The sequence below is a fragment of the Gobio gobio genome, assembly GCF_949357685.1.
Source record: "Gobio gobio genome assembly, chromosome: 20".
NCBI lineage: Eukaryota > Metazoa > Chordata > Actinopteri > Cypriniformes > Gobionidae > Gobio > Gobio gobio.
The window spans coordinates 33,299,737-33,315,269 of record NC_137113.1 but is presented as its reverse complement, the minus strand read 5'-3'; the positions used below and the strand labels follow the sequence as shown (position 1 = coordinate 33,315,269).

At 36.7% G+C, this 15,533-nt stretch overlaps 1 protein-coding gene across 1 annotated transcript; it reads right to left on the bottom strand.

Moving 5' to 3' along the window:
* Nucleotides 1-780: 780 nt before the first annotated feature.
* Nucleotides 781-15,195, bottom strand: ghdc (GH3 domain containing). Its single transcript, XM_079846148.1, has 11 exons — nt 14,994-15,195; nt 13,865-14,128; nt 11,567-11,763; nt 10,979-11,173; nt 7,671-7,790; nt 6,794-7,091; nt 5,173-5,362; nt 4,436-4,507; nt 3,993-4,126; nt 2,340-2,428; nt 781-2,255 (listed from the first exon to the last, which is right to left on the bottom strand). The coding sequence occupies exons 1-11, from the start codon at nt 15,067-15,069 to the stop codon at nt 2,034-2,036; spliced, it is 1,857 nt and encodes a 618-aa protein (XP_079702274.1). The 5' UTR covers nt 15,070-15,195; the 3' UTR covers nt 781-2,033.
* Between the last annotated feature and the right edge of the window lie 338 nt (nt 15,196-15,533).

Genomic DNA, 15,533 nt, shown 5'->3' with positions numbered 1-15,533 from the left:
TTAAACGCTCGTTTTTTTTGCACAGCTTATAAAAACGTCTGGGGTTTTGCTTCTGGGTTTTGTTTAGCTTGTTTGCAGTACACTTTGTCACATATCAGCTTTTATACATTGTTCAGTTTTTTGTTATAAGTCCGAAATGACAAGGAGGCAGCCTCCCGCAATGCAAAGTCAATGGAGACATTGTTTTCCCCCCCGGTGGGCGTGGTCTTCAGATTATGACGCGTGTCGCTCTGTCTCCAAAACAGCTACTGTATTGGACATTCTTCTTTCAGACGCATACAATCGGAGTTATATAAAAAATGTCCTGGCTAATCCAAGCATTATAATGGCAGGGAATGGCAGGGCAGCCCAAAAAAGTGCATCCATCCATTCTCATTGTAATCCATATGGCTCCAGGGGTTAATAAAGGCCTTCTGAAGTGATTTGATGCGTTTGTGTAAGAAAAATATCCATATTTTAAACTTTGTAAAGTAAAATATCTAGCTTTCGGCGGACGACCTTCTGTATTCAACTTATGAAGAAAGTGTAATGCCTCCTGCAGTTCAAAACGCTTACGCTATTATTCAACATCATCGTTGTGCCAGTTGCTCTTTTTTCGTAAGTTGAATATGGAAGGCGAACATTTTCATTTTTGGGTGAACTATCCCTTTAAGGGGTAATATTTGCCACTCTTGGAAATGATTTCCACGGGCCATTTTTTATAATCACCTTATTAAATGCACCTGTGTTGTCTTTTGTCAAATTTAATTAATGAATAAAGAAATATGAATAATGAGATTAACACAGACGTTTTTATGTTGCCCAAATGTGGCAGAAGAATACACAATAATTGCATAATGTTAATTATATTTTAAAAACATTAATATACATTATAAAAATAGACAGAACAAGACAAGTTATGTACTTGATTTTCCTAGGAAGGAATTTCATTCGATCGTTCACACTTTATGAATGAATGAGGGAGAACAAAGGCAAAAAAATGTATTTGCTTCTTAGTAGATGGAAATGCCCAAGTAAGTACATGTTGTTAATTAATATTAAGTAATTACATGCATAATTACATTGTAACATTAATTGGGAAAAGAGATACATGTAATTAAAGGGATAGTTCACCCAAAAAATTAAAATCCCATAATTTACTCACCCTCAAGCCATTCTAGGTGTATATGACTTTCTTATTTCTGATGAACACAGTCTGAGTTATATTAAAAATGTCCTGGCTAATCCAAGCATTATAATGACAGTGAATGAAAGCCCCAAAAAGTGCATTCAAGAAAAATATCCATATTTAAAACTTTATAAAGTAAAATATGTAGCTTCCGTATTCAACTTACAAAGAAAGTGTAAGTGCCTCTCGCAGTTCAAAATGCTTACGCTATGTTGCGTCGGTTACATTTTTTCCATAAGTTAAATATATTATATACAAATATGAAATAAAAATACAGAAACAATCAGTGAATGGATTTAAATGACCATAGGACGAATCAGAATGTTTTCTTGCATATTTTATGTTTTTATATGTATTTTTAACATACAATAACAAATTATTAAAAAATTCTGTCATTGTACAAGGTATCTATACATTGTATATAATATAATATACAATCAATGTATAGATACCTTGTACAATGACAGAATATAATATAATAGACCTCCTAATGAGAGAAATCTGGTGTGCTAAAATAAGAGACAGATCTGAAATGTGCAGTATTGGGGTCCTCCAGGACCAAGAACCATCACTCTAGCAGCCCTAAGCAGATCTGCAAACAAGTTTCCCAAATTATGCTTGTCACCTCCATTGGTTGGACAACTCATGCCCCTGGTTGAGCCTGTTCCCATGTTTGGCTGGTCTAAATGCTGTAAACTCCAAAATGCGACAGGGGCACATTGTTACACTTTTCAGGGAATTGCCCTACCAATGGATTATTTACAGCAGTCTCTGCATATACAACTAGGATAGGAGAAACCATTTTAACATTGCCAAAAATGACACCTCAGCTTTGCATCAAAGCATTTATCTCTAATTGAAATGCTCATGAGAAAGCCCTCTGCAGTAGAAAGTCTGCAAACTCTCTCCTACGTATCACACGCTGCATTTTGAAGGTGTTGGACGAAACACTAGAGAAGGCCATCATGCGATCTTTCAGTTCTTGGAAACTTCCATCGCGAACGAGCTGAACTCTCATTGGTCCGATGCTTCCCTTCATCCTGAAGGATCTGTAGATGTCAGAGTCCTCTTGTAGGCAGTGGTCTAACTGTTGGATTTGAAAAGCAATCTGGAATATGAGCAGTTAAAGAGAAGGGTTTCTTAAAAGGTTTTAACTGAACATTATAGTCACCTTGTATCTTTGTTCTTCTGAGAGGTTCCTCACACCCTTTAGCTCAACAAACACAAGATAATGCGGCTGAGATATCCCAGATGCACTGCCTACAGCAAACACAAATAACAAATTAAATTAAACTTTACTTCATGTATTTACCTTTCAGTATTATACACCAAGTGCAGAATTATTAGGCATGTTGATTTTTTACCAATTCCAAACCACACTAATCTTGTTAACTACTATTAATTTTGTTTTTAATCATTTATAAGTGATATATAATTGTTCATGAAGGCTGGAAATGAAAAACACTTCATATTCAGGTGTGCAGAATTATTAGGCACGTTTTCTTTTACAGATAAAATGAGCCACAAAAAGCGATTTAACTCTATTATTAAATGCCCATGAGAAGGATGCAATACTAGAAATTGCAGTTAAGGCGTGACCATTGGACAGTGAAATGCTCATTGGGTCAGCAGGGTCAGACAAAAACAGGTGGTGAAGAAAAGACATGTTAACTGCAAAATAATTAAGAATTAAGGTGAAGAATTAAGTGTGAAACCATCAGGAACCCTTTAGTCTCCAGCGCCACCATTTCCAGAACTGCAACCAACCTGGAGTCTCCAGAAGTGCAAGGTGTCAGGATCTTAGGTTAGGTAAAGAATCCTAAAAAATGACCCCCACTTAAGAATCACAAGCTGAAGTGTTGTAAAATACATATATTATATGCTGCAGTTGTTCATGAGGGGCTTACTTCTGTTTTGTTGTTTATTTATTTTGATATTAAAGTATAATGTTGAATATTCGCCAGATCCCGCATCCTTTTTCCTGCAGCCTTTAACCTTGTTACATTATGTATTATGTAACATGTTTCATTTTTGCAGGTTTCGCATGATATTCTGAGTTTGCATTTCATATTTTTATTTATTTTGAGGAATACCGAATTCGTTTTTATACAGTCGGTATATAGGAAAAAACACCTCTGCATCTTACTCCCGATTTCTCTCAACATAGGGAGAGAATGTCAGTCAATAAATGGTAAAACAAATGAACTTGCATTACTTATTTGAAAAAGTAACTCATATTTTGTTGTGAATTTAAAAGTAATGCGTTACCCCCAACACTGGTAACTAATATTACTGATTAAATATTAATATCACTACTATTAGTGTAACTTGAATAAAAATGATTTGGCAACTGTAGGATTTCATCTAAGGGTATGCACAGATTTCCATCCGTGTCCAAAACAATAAAATGTTTCTTATGATCATGTTTAAAATTCAGCTCAGTAGTTAGAATTTTTTTGAGTATGTCTAGCATTCATGTAACTATTACACACTTCTATAAGACTGTACACCTGAGCAGAACAAAGGCGTCTCTAGACACGTTTCAAAACACGAAAATGGCAAAAAGCAATAAAATGGTCAAAGACATTCATTTAGTGCATCTTCACAGGAGAACAACTGAAAAACAGCGCAGGTGACACAAAAACCCTTTTGGTGTGAATGGCCATTTATTCACATGACACAGCAGTAGCTAATTTTCTCTGAAAATGAAGTTATCTCCCAAAAAGTAGCCTTGTGTCTCAATTGTTTGTAGGTGAATATCCACTGTTGTGTAAATTATTTTAAATTGTAATGAACTTGGAACTTGATGAAACTCAAACATTACCTAGAATTCCGCTCTCAACACAGCTGTAGTCTATGAGTTTGGCTCCTGGCCACTGCGTCAATGTCCTCTTAAGAGCCTTCAAAAACAGCGATTCAGACACTTTCTCACCACGCACGCTCAACATCTGACCACGCCTGAACACATGTTAAAGAAACGATAACAGAATTATGATCAGTGCTTCTCAAACTTTCCATTGGGCAAACTTGTTCTGCAGGAATGGAGCTACAGCAGAGAATATGACCTATTCACAATCCACACTGCTGATGTTAACGTCAGCATCTTAAAGGTAAGTATAGATATCTTATTATTGTAACAAGAAATTACAATTAAAATACTAAAATATATAAATTTTTACTATTTTTTTAAACAGTGTGAAATAGTGTTGTGCTGTGTATCACAGTTTGAAAACCACTTGATTAGATATGTATAACAAACATGCGTACCTATACTGAAACTCCACTTTTGGACACTGGTTATGAAACCCGACTACTTTCACAACATCCCCTACGCGATACCTGAAAAACATAGATGATCACTTTAGTAAATGTCACTTTAGTAAAAATAAATTACCAATATTTTACTTTTCTAATTTTTAAAATATGATTGTTTCACTTTTTTTTTTTAAAACAACAACATTTGGTGTGTTTTTAAAGCAGATGTTCTCAACCATTTTGACTGCAAGGCCCCCAACTGACCAAGACAATGGCTGTATCTCAATTTCAAGATGCAAAGAACAGACTTGTGTTCTCGTGGAGAACGGTCTCACCAGTCTAGTGTACCGCTATGGGCGTGCTTTTGAGCCAGTGGGGAATGTTGTGCTTTATACCCACGAGAGACTTCCCCACATCTCCATGTGCTCTACTTCTATTGGATAGTCACGTCGTGTTCAACAGATTCATTTACATAAAGATGGGCATCGGCCAGCTTTTTTGAATTTTGGGTGAACTATCCGTTTAAGGCTTTGTTAATATAAAAATTTTAATAATTTTAAGATTTATTTGGACCACGCTATAAGTTTTCTGAGGACCCCTGGTTGAGAACTGCTTTAAAAAAATAGTGCATTACAGCACTATTTTTATACCCATTTAAGATCTGAACAGACAGATGGTAGAAGAGCAGCGAAAGCAGGGTATGTAAAGAAAGCCAAGTAAATGTTAAGCAGAAGGATCATGTACCTGACCTGAATAATCCTGAGGCGTTGGTGACCAGCAGCTCATAGTTGTGTCCTTCCTCAAGCTGCTCTATCAGGAGAGTTTTGGGCTGCTCTAAATCCAGATCCTCCTCTGGTATAAACTCACAGAACATGGAGCGAGGACACAGGAGATACTGCCTGCTCTCCTGCTGAGGCCACAGGTTCACACCTATCAAACCTGAAACATGAATTACAGACGCATGTGTGTAAGCTTTATTTTGCTTTAAGTATATGCCATATTCACAACTTTGCTGTACAGAGTTCTCAATAATGTTTTTAAAATATTGACCCAGCACCTGGACAGAGATAAACTGCTTACTGAAAGGAACAAGACAATCAACCAACTATAACAGCTGTCGCTGCATCAAGTTGCTCTGCGTTGGCATAACATTTCCTGAAAAGCTAGACACATCCAAAACTAGTTAATAACAGTCAACTGAAAATGAGAAAAATCATTGAAAATGAGGTCTCTATAATTGTATTCTTTATCATTTAACTGGCAAAGACATATAATGGTATTTTCCAGGGCTGTATTTAAATACATTTAAACTATATATAGTAGGAATTTAGTTAAAATAACTATTTAACTTATTACTGTTAATAAAGACATGTATAGAAAAACATGACTATATCTCTATTAAAACTTCAGTTAGTGGATTGTGAAGTATTCCAACTTTTTAATTTTTAATTTAATTGAGATCATTCCTGAAGTCAGAATCCAGTGCATGACATCAAGGTGAGTGTAGCATTACTTACCTTCAGAAATCGAAGAGAAGATGTTATGAATAACAAGAAAAATATGAAAAACCAAGGCCTAACATGGCTTTAATATATAACAATCCAGTTCAGAAATGTACACACTAGGGTTTTTCTTCTGAGGAGGCAAGGAAGGTATTACGTTTTCAAAAAAGAATGAACAAGAAAATAATCTACAGTACAAAAAAAAAAAATAAGAAATATTACAAAAGTGTATAAATCTCCTTTTTTTCTAAAGAGGTAATTTCTTTTTCTTAAAGTTTCAGTAGGAGACAGCGTCTCTCTTGCCTCCCCTTTTATGTCATGCATAACCACAAACGGTGGTTTATATCATGTCACATTCTGAAATTACTTGAAAATATAATCTGTGAGGGTTTTTAAGTGAACAATCAGTTTGGTGAAATTAAAGGTATATCTCTGTCTGTGACCATCACGACACCTGCAGTGTTTACTGAGATGATGATCCAAAAATGAGTTGACTATTAAAAAGAACAGCTCAACAGTTCACAAATAAAATGTAACCGTGCTCTTATAGTTACTGTTTAGGGAAAAAAAATTAAACTTGATGAGAAATATATATTAATATATAAATATATATATATATATATTAAATAAATAGAATATTATTCCCAATGTTAAGGTAAAAAAAACAAACACAAAAAAATTATATAATATATAATATAATATATAATTGCACTAGTTGTTGTTTTCTTGATAGTGTAAGTAATTATTTTAACCTGAAATAATGTGTCAAAATTAAGTGTAACTGGAACATAAAACAGTGGGAATTTTGCCTATTTTTGATCACCACTGCACACTACTGGTACACACATGCATACACACACAAACACACCTTCAGTGGCAGCGTAGAAAGGGGAGTAGAACGGGACATCTTTACAGTACTGCTGTCGTAACATCTCCCCATAAATCTGGTTTGAGCCTGAGTCCACTGCCAGGACCAGGTGTAACTGCGGCCATAGTCTGAGTGCGATCCCTTCAAAGCCTTTCTCAAACTGGGCTGTGAGCTCAGTGGCTCTCATTGGATCCGGCTTCATCAGCTTCTCTAGAGCACAGCGCACGTCAGCCTTCAGGTTCAGACTGGAGTTGATCCTGCCCACTTCCACATCCACAACAAGATCTTTCCAATGTTCCTAAATGCAGATGAACACAGGTTGCGTTCATGGGGTCTTTATTCAGTGTCAGTAATAATCCAATGAACTAATCGGACAAATATGAGAGTGGGACAAAAATTTCAAGCATATTGAGTGCATAGGTTGCACTCCATCTAGCTGTATTCAACATGAGAACATGTTTGAACAGTTCCTTGAAAAAGTATTTATGGTACTACTGCTTTTTTCTTTCTTATTTTTTCTTTTTCTAGAATATTTTTTTTCCTTTAAACCAGGAAATAAATTTTGAATTAATGATTTAAATCATTAAATCATTTATTACTTAAAAGGAATTCTGCATTATTCCTTGGTCACTAAACCCAAAGTACATTTATGCATTTCTGTTCATCTTTATACGGTTTTAAACCTTTAAGAACAAAGTTTTAGGATTTATTGACAAAGAGAAGGGAAGTTATGATGTAAAACAAATGACAAATATATCTGTGCACTACTTCTTAGGAGATCACTCAAATTTGAATGCTTATTATATAATTATTCAATGAATAATGTAATATAGAAGCATTTTCATTAGTGATCTCAGACTTTTGGACCCCCTTGTACCTGCAGGGCTCTGAAGGCATAAAAGACGGTAGAACAGAAGTTGGATTCCAGCATGCCGAGGTTACGGTCCTTTAGCCCAAACAGCAGATGCAGATACAAGGCATCTCTCTCATTCAGCACCTTGAGACAAAACAAACAGTATCTTTTAGATTCTGTATACTAGTGTTGTGATCAGACAGAATCTGTGGTTAAACACATTTCAATTTAGTTGCACTTTTATCCAAAGTTACTTGCATGCACAGCACCATTGTGGACTCGAGCTGCATGACTTGTACTTGATTTGGACTCAAGTAACAACATAACTAAACATAACAATCGCACATAATCAAAGAAGACTTGTGACTCAACTTGGGAAGACTCGTAAGCAGTACAAAAACTCATGAATGAGATTTCATTCGAATAACTAAATTTGAGTTGCTTCAGTTTTCTATTACGTATAAAAAATAAATGAATGCAGCAAATCAATGATTCACTGACAACAGTCAAGGCTGATACAGTTCTGATAGACTAACATGTATTATACTAAATTATGCAGATGATTTTATTAACATAAGTGTGTGTTCATCAGTGTTATAGTTTTGAAATTGAAATAGTTTCTGTTCATTTAGTTTTTAATATTACTTTTAATATGTCATCGCTGATACAGTTAAAGGATTAGTTAACTTTAAAATTAAAATTATCCCATGATTTATTCACCCTTCTTTCTGATGAACACAATCAGAGTTATATTAATAAATAATTCAACTTACGAAAAAAGCGTAAAAAGTGTAAAATGACGCCAGAAGTAGCGTAAGCGTTTTGAACTGCGAGAGGCGTTACACTTTCTTCGTAAGTTGAATACAGAAGGCGGTCTGCCGGAAGCTAGATATTTTACTTTATAAAGTTTTAAATATGGATATTTTTCTAACAAAAACCCATCGTTTTGCTTCTGAAGGCCTTTATTAACCTTCAGTGTGTGGTTAATAAATTAACAAATGAGTAACTCTAAAAATAACTGGGAACATACTCAGAAACCATGACAACAGAGGAGACAAGAACTAACACAGGGATAATTAGAAACACAGAAACCTCATGTGACAAGCACACACTAGGGGTGCTTCTCATTTCTTATTTGTGCATCCTTGTTTCCTTTCATCGCAGAGGACAGAGGAGCTTCTGATGTCTAAGTGAAAATAAACAGTGGGATTTTGAAGGGTGAAGGTGGTGGAAGGGACCATGAGAGAGACTTGAAGGAATAGCCCATGGAGGAGCCAGCAGTGGAAGAGGCTGAGGCATAGCCAGAAGCCGGCCGACGCCAGTAACACCTGACCAACGTGAAGCAGGCGGAATGAAGGACCCCGTAAAGTCAGAGGGCTGATAGACCACGGTGGAGTTGAGGGAATGACGAGCCACAGTGGAGCAAAAGGGTCGACGAGCTGAGGTGAAACAATGGGCTCAGGAGACTGCACCGCCTTGAGGCCTGATGTCCCTCAACTACAGCTGGATGGGCTGGTCCGTCATCCGTGGTTGTGCTGGTGGAGTCTGAAGGCAGAGGAAAGCCAGTGACTCAGGAGGATGAACCGGAGCCAGAAAAGTGGGCAGAGCCATCAGAGGGGGCAGAGACAAAGAACCTGACAAAGCCAGCTGAGGCAGCGGAGCCAGAGATCCAGATGGAGGGAGAGGAGCCAGAGAACTAGATGGAGCCAGCGGAGGGGGCGGGGCCAGAGAACAGGATGGAGCCAGAAAGCTCAATGGATCCAGTAAAAGAGATGGATACAGGAAACCGGGCGGAACCGGCGGGGACAGAGAGCTAGATGAGACCAGCGTTTCTGGCAACCGCAAGTCTATCAAAACTCCCCCCGGGATGGACATGGCATCTGGCTCTAGCTCCTGACCAGATCAGGGGCCGATATATAAACAAATAAAAATATTTTCCATGCACATAATTATAATTCCTCTTTAAACTGAATTGCAGAAAATATTCCTAATGATCAATGATACACACTTTTGTTTGGTGGAACTGTCCATTAGCCAGTTTGAAAAGTTCTGATGACAGTACTGTATAACCACTGCTGCGTGGAGGTGTGCTGTTGATGTCATGTGCAGGCAGACAGTATCCTAATGATAATGTATAAAGATCACAGAAGGAATTATTTTAAAAAAATACAATTGTATGTGAAGGATAGAATTTGAAGGAAATGGTAAGCTTGTATGTTTTTATTAAATGCTTTGTCAGTGACGCAGGGTTAGGGCCCAATTGTAGTCAGCTGTCAGAAAGTTATATTTACCCTGCAAAAAAAATAAGGCCTATCTGTTTACAATAAAAAATGACTGTGTAGACATCCTAAAACATATGTTGACCTTATAGGCAAAACTGCACACATTTGATTTGTTTAAAACAATTAAAATACTATTTGGCCAGTAGAAAAGAATAAGATTGATTCTTCTCTGAAATCTTTTATACAATTTTGCTTTTAAAAATATTTTGATAACTAATATTTATTCTAAAACAAGACGCTTTTAGGATGAAATCTACGAAAAGTTTTATACATGATGCGCCTGGTGTCTAGCTCTGGCTCCAAGACGACATTAACTTCAGGCTCTAGCTCTGGGACAACCCTCTCTACCAGTGGAGGGTCCATGGTCAAAGTGGGCTCCTGCTTAGGGTTTGTGGCAGGCGCAAGCTCTCTGGGCTTTGGCTTAGGCTCTGTTCACCGCCCCTTAGTTAAATTAACCATGGTTTTGTGATCAATTACTGTCTGTATTGCCATAGTTTTCAGACAAATATCATGATTAAATGGTGTATAACGTATTTAAAATGTAAAAGAAAATTACCAAAAAAAAACAACAACATACTACTCTGAAATGTCCTGTGAAATCCATGCTTGTAAAGTCCTTGTATGAAATTTCTGGACGATCCTCTTGTTTGTTACCATTCTTAAGTCTGAATCAGGATGAATTTGTTTGAAATTGACATCATCCTTAATATTTACACCCGAGCAGATGAAACTCGCGGTTATGGTAAGGAGTGTGACATTTCCCAAACACGTGGTGCCAATCACAACACACTGGGTCAGCTAACCAATTCAGCACATTTTTTGTATTTCGGAAGGAGGGGCTTCATCGAAACCGAAACTAACGACACGTTCAAGCCAGATAAGGTGCCGTAATAATGTAAAATATGTGAAAAATAATGTGTTTTTTGAACAAACAAGCATGAAAGCATGTTCTAGTACACCCCAAAATCAAGACTTCGTAAAAGGGCATAATAGGACACCTTTAACATTTGCAAATATTGCCACTAAATATCACATTAAATTCATATTCACCTGATAGACGGGTGCTGGTGTGGTGTATAGGTCCAGCATGTGTCTAGAGGAGGCAGGGGTTGAAGAGTTGGGGCCAATGGGAATACCTGCCTCACTCTGACGAAAAAGGGGTGTGTAAAAGAGCTTCAGGGTCTTCTGGAGACAGTCGGTGGCTGGAAAGGCTCGTCTCATAGCATCTAGACAAACAGTCACCCCCTGCCAGAAAAGTGCACAAAAATAATAGAGTACATGCCCACTGATGCTCTCGAGCCATTTGGGCCTTGAGAACTAATGATCATATTACTTTCATTGATCACAAAATGAAGTAAATTAGTTCAGCTTTTAGATATTCAACCCTTGCAACAACCCCGAACTTGTTGCTAGTCGGTCTGCATTGGCCCATTACTTCTAAAACTCTGTTCCTAAACATGTGTTAAGGAATCTGGCAGGTTTCTCCATGTTATTCTGTGCAACCAATCATACTGAATAATGCATTTCTGCAATAATTAATGATAAATACTCTGACCAATAGAAAGTCTGGTAAAAACTGGTGTTTGGTGTAATGTCGACAAAACTTTGCACTTGTAAAATATGTTAATGTGTTGTGACCTGTAGAAAGAATTCTGTGTTGGTGTCTCTGGTGCTCAGAAGCATACGGCTGGATCCAGACGTTCCTGATGTCATTGCCAGAATAAGAGGCTTCTCCGATATTAAAACCTTCTGCTCTCCTTTAGCCGTGCGCTCCACAAACTTTTCATAATGGTCATAATCTGTGACCGGATGGCGCTGTCGAAATGTTTCTGTGTCTGAAATTATAAAATGAAAACTATGTTATAGTCTTAAAATGGTGGCATGCTTCACAGGTTATTTCCATTTCAGAGAAGCCAAGAAGTAAAAAGTAATTGCGCGTGATTTATTTTCTGTGAATTTTTTTCAATTAAAATATACTATTGTCAAACCTATGATTCTAATATATGTAACTAAATTAAACTATATATCTAATATACATAAATGAACTATATACTGAATATCTGTGGCATGCAGCCAGAGCCTTCAAACCCTTTCGGGAGATGGGGTGATAAAAACCAGAATGGCCAAAATTTGAAAGATTTATGTTGCACTTTTAATAAAAAATCTTATGCATTTAATACTAAATACAATTTACTAAATGCATAAATAATAAAATTAAGACAATTTACTGAATGCATGAATTATTAACTTAAATGAATAATTATATCAACGTAATATTATTTGTTTTATTTTTAATACATTTGCAAAGTTATCACACATAACTTTTTTGTCACTATGGGGTATAGAGTAGATGTGAAAAAAATGTAAAGTATTTAGCATAAGGCTAAAACAATAAAAAAGTTTTAAAAAAAATCCATCCATTTTCCAAACCGGTTTTCCTGTGTATAGGGTTGCGGTGATGCTGTAGCAAAGCTTCTAAGCATCTCGGGCCATAGACAGGGAAACACCCTGGACAGATGGCCAGTATATTACAGGGATACTACTTTAAGAAATTACAGGATGACACACAAAAAACAAAAGTGATATGCATGTATGCTTGCAAAGCTACATTAAATTATCACTGATAATTTGTCTTTGATAAATCACCTGAAATGAAAAAACCCAGGTGTTACTGTTGAGACATCAGGTAAACTCATCACTTCAGTGTGGTAGAAACTGGCCATTAGCCAAACAAATATATGTAAGAGGCTTTTGCTAAATGGTCAACTTAAACACCCTGTTAAAATGTTGGAAGTCCATGGTACTGAGAGGCGTTCCATCAGGAGATTTATCTTATATTCGGCCATGCCAGTGAACCATTATATCAAAAGTACGGAATTTAAAAATAGGGCCCCCTCACCTGGACTATCCTGCCCGCTTAGTCAAGAGTAATGTAGACAGTAATGGTTTTGCACCTAGTTTTCCCCAATGAGTTGAAACCTCTGGGTTTCATTCTGAGGAAATGTGGCATCATATTCAGCCACCTGTAAAGAAAAAGTTCACCCTCGCAACTTTTCCGATGAGTCAGTTATTGGCATTTATCTTGACTCACTGATCCTCTGTCAATTTGATAATATTTGTAAAAGTATATCAAATAAAGTTTTAGGGAATTGCCTGATAACAAGTGGTGCAATACCCTAATCAATGGACCTGCATTGACAGCATTGTATGAGAACAGAACTGAAGCTGGACGATGACCACACTGTTTTCTCCAAAGCGGCTGTATAGATAAATGAACTAAATTAAGAACTTTTTTTCCCAACAGAAATGAATCAACACTGAACTTACTTAATCTGGACAATGACAATATTTCCTTCTAGAGCTGCTGTACAGCCAAAACAAACTTTGTTGTATTATGTTCCTGTTATCAATGTAAAGCTGCTTTGAAACAACCTGTATTGTAAAAACCACTATATGAATAAAGGCGATTTGACTTGTACAAAATGGAAATAGTCGGCATTGTTACTTCATTTTCCCAACCTGGCAAGACCTGATAGATACTCAGCCAGAGAGAAGAAAAAGTCAAAAAGATAGCAGACTTTCATAAGATATAAGAACAGGTTAAAGAGACCATCATAAGATTAAAGATACATCCAGATAAAAAGTTTAGACTGATCAGCTGTGTTAAAAAACATATATGTATGAAAATTTATCAAAATAAAAGTGTTTACTTCACATTTAAACTAATTAAAACACATTTGGGGCTTCTTTGTAACAGGTGGGCTTGGTAAAAAGTAGTTTATGACAAAACATGACATGATGATTAATCTTTGATTTAATACTGAATTATTGAATCGAAATAAATGTATTAAATCGATGATTAAACACTCATGTTTTGTTATAAACAAAAAATGAATGACTTTTTACAATTATTATACACACGTCGAAATAAATCACCTTTAATTGATCCGAACTCGTACAGTTCGCCGTAGACTGTTTTAGAGTGTTTGCGCAGGCGCTTCAGCAGAGTTTCCTCCTGAACGCGATGAACGTCCTGGGTGTCTTTCTCCAGTCTATTTCTCTGGCGATTCCCCAGCCAGCACACTGCTTTCCCAGCCACATACTGAGTCAAAAGACTCGATATGGATCGATTATCGATCTTTATCATCCACAGAGGAGCCATACAGCAAAGAAACAGGAGCAGAATTGAGCCTGCAGGAGCTGTTACAAAAGAACACAACAGCATTGACTGCGTCCGAACGGAAGAGGGCGCCAATACACACATCAACATTTAAAGGGATAGTTCGCCCAAAAATTAAAATTCTGTCATCATTTACTCACCCTCAAGTTGTTCCAAACCTGTATGAGTTTCTTTGTTCTGCTGAACACAAAATAAGATATTTTGAAGAATGTTTGTAACCAAAAAGATAGAGCAACTATTGACTACCATAGTATTTTTTCCCCTACTTTGGTAGTCAATTTGCTCTATCTGCTTGGTTACAAACATTCTTAAAAATATCTTCTTTTGTATCTTCACCCAGAATTTTCATTTTTGGGTGAACTATCCCTTTAACAATGGCTTGCACACATTCATAGATGTATATAAAAAAGGTAAACAACTACACAACTTTTGTATAGTTATAAAAGGTATACAACTTTACAAATGTCTAGTACAATCAGTACAAAACAGACTCGTGTCTTCTGCTGGTTATATCAGCTTTATATAACAGATATAAGATTAAAATAATATCAGATTTCTCTTATTTTAAATAAACACAAAAAACAGAGATGAAAATTTAACTTAAATAAGAAATTGAATTTTGCTATAGTTAAATAAATGTTCAGTGATATCTTCCAAATATATTTTTTTTAATTTTGAAGCAATTTTTCTCTAAATAATGTTGATATGGCAACTATACAATACGTTTCGTCATCCTGGCATGTGTGGAAAGTGTTAAACCACTCCATGGTGAATGTCCATGTAACATGATTAAGTTATCATGTTTCTTTTTGATACTGTCTGTTACGGACAAAGCTACCAATACTAAACTATATTGCTATCACAGAAATGGTAGCACAAACTCACCACATGTAAAGGTCACTGCAAACACAGCAATAAAACATGGTAAAATGATCCACAAACGATGATGTGTCTGAATCATTGTGACGGACACTATTATTGAAAACTGAAACCAAACACTAACAACAACTTCTTCTTCTTCTTTTGTACAACGGTAGGCGCAAGCGCGCCATCTACTGTTCGTGTTCACTGCTGCCCCTCAAAGGGCACGAGGTGCAGAGTCCAGCTCCTCTTCTCTAGAAGGGTTGAGCTTAACCTAGTCAATTTCCACCTCTGTGGATCTAATAGGAGGAGGGATAGAGTTAAAGATCGGGTTAGGGTGTGGTTGGACCTTCTAGTTCCACCAATTACGCCCAAATTACATCTAGAGAGGAGGAGCTGGACGTGGGGGAGCTAGACTTCATGCTCCACACATGGCTCTGAGGGGGATAGCTGTAGAATTTCACTTGACAGCCTTTACAGAAACTTCATACCTGCCAGGGGCCTGACCCATGAAGCTCAGGGTTACAGGGCTTCAAGTTGACAAAACTAAACCAATCAAGCTTT

Excerpts from the sequence above, each read along its gene's own strand:
- ghdc (XM_079846148.1), bottom strand. The coding sequence starts at position 15,069 with ATGATTCAGACACATCATCGTTTGTGGATCATTTTACCATGTTTTATT. Across the intron at positions 11,764-13,864 it reads CGAGTTCGGATCAATTAAAG|ACACAGAAACATTTCGACAG; the intron begins GTGATTTATTTC and ends TTATAATTTCAG. Across the intron at positions 7,092-7,670 it reads ATGCCTTCAGAGCCCTGCAG|GAACATTGGAAAGATCTTGT; the intron begins GTACAAGGGGGT and ends ATCTGCATTTAG.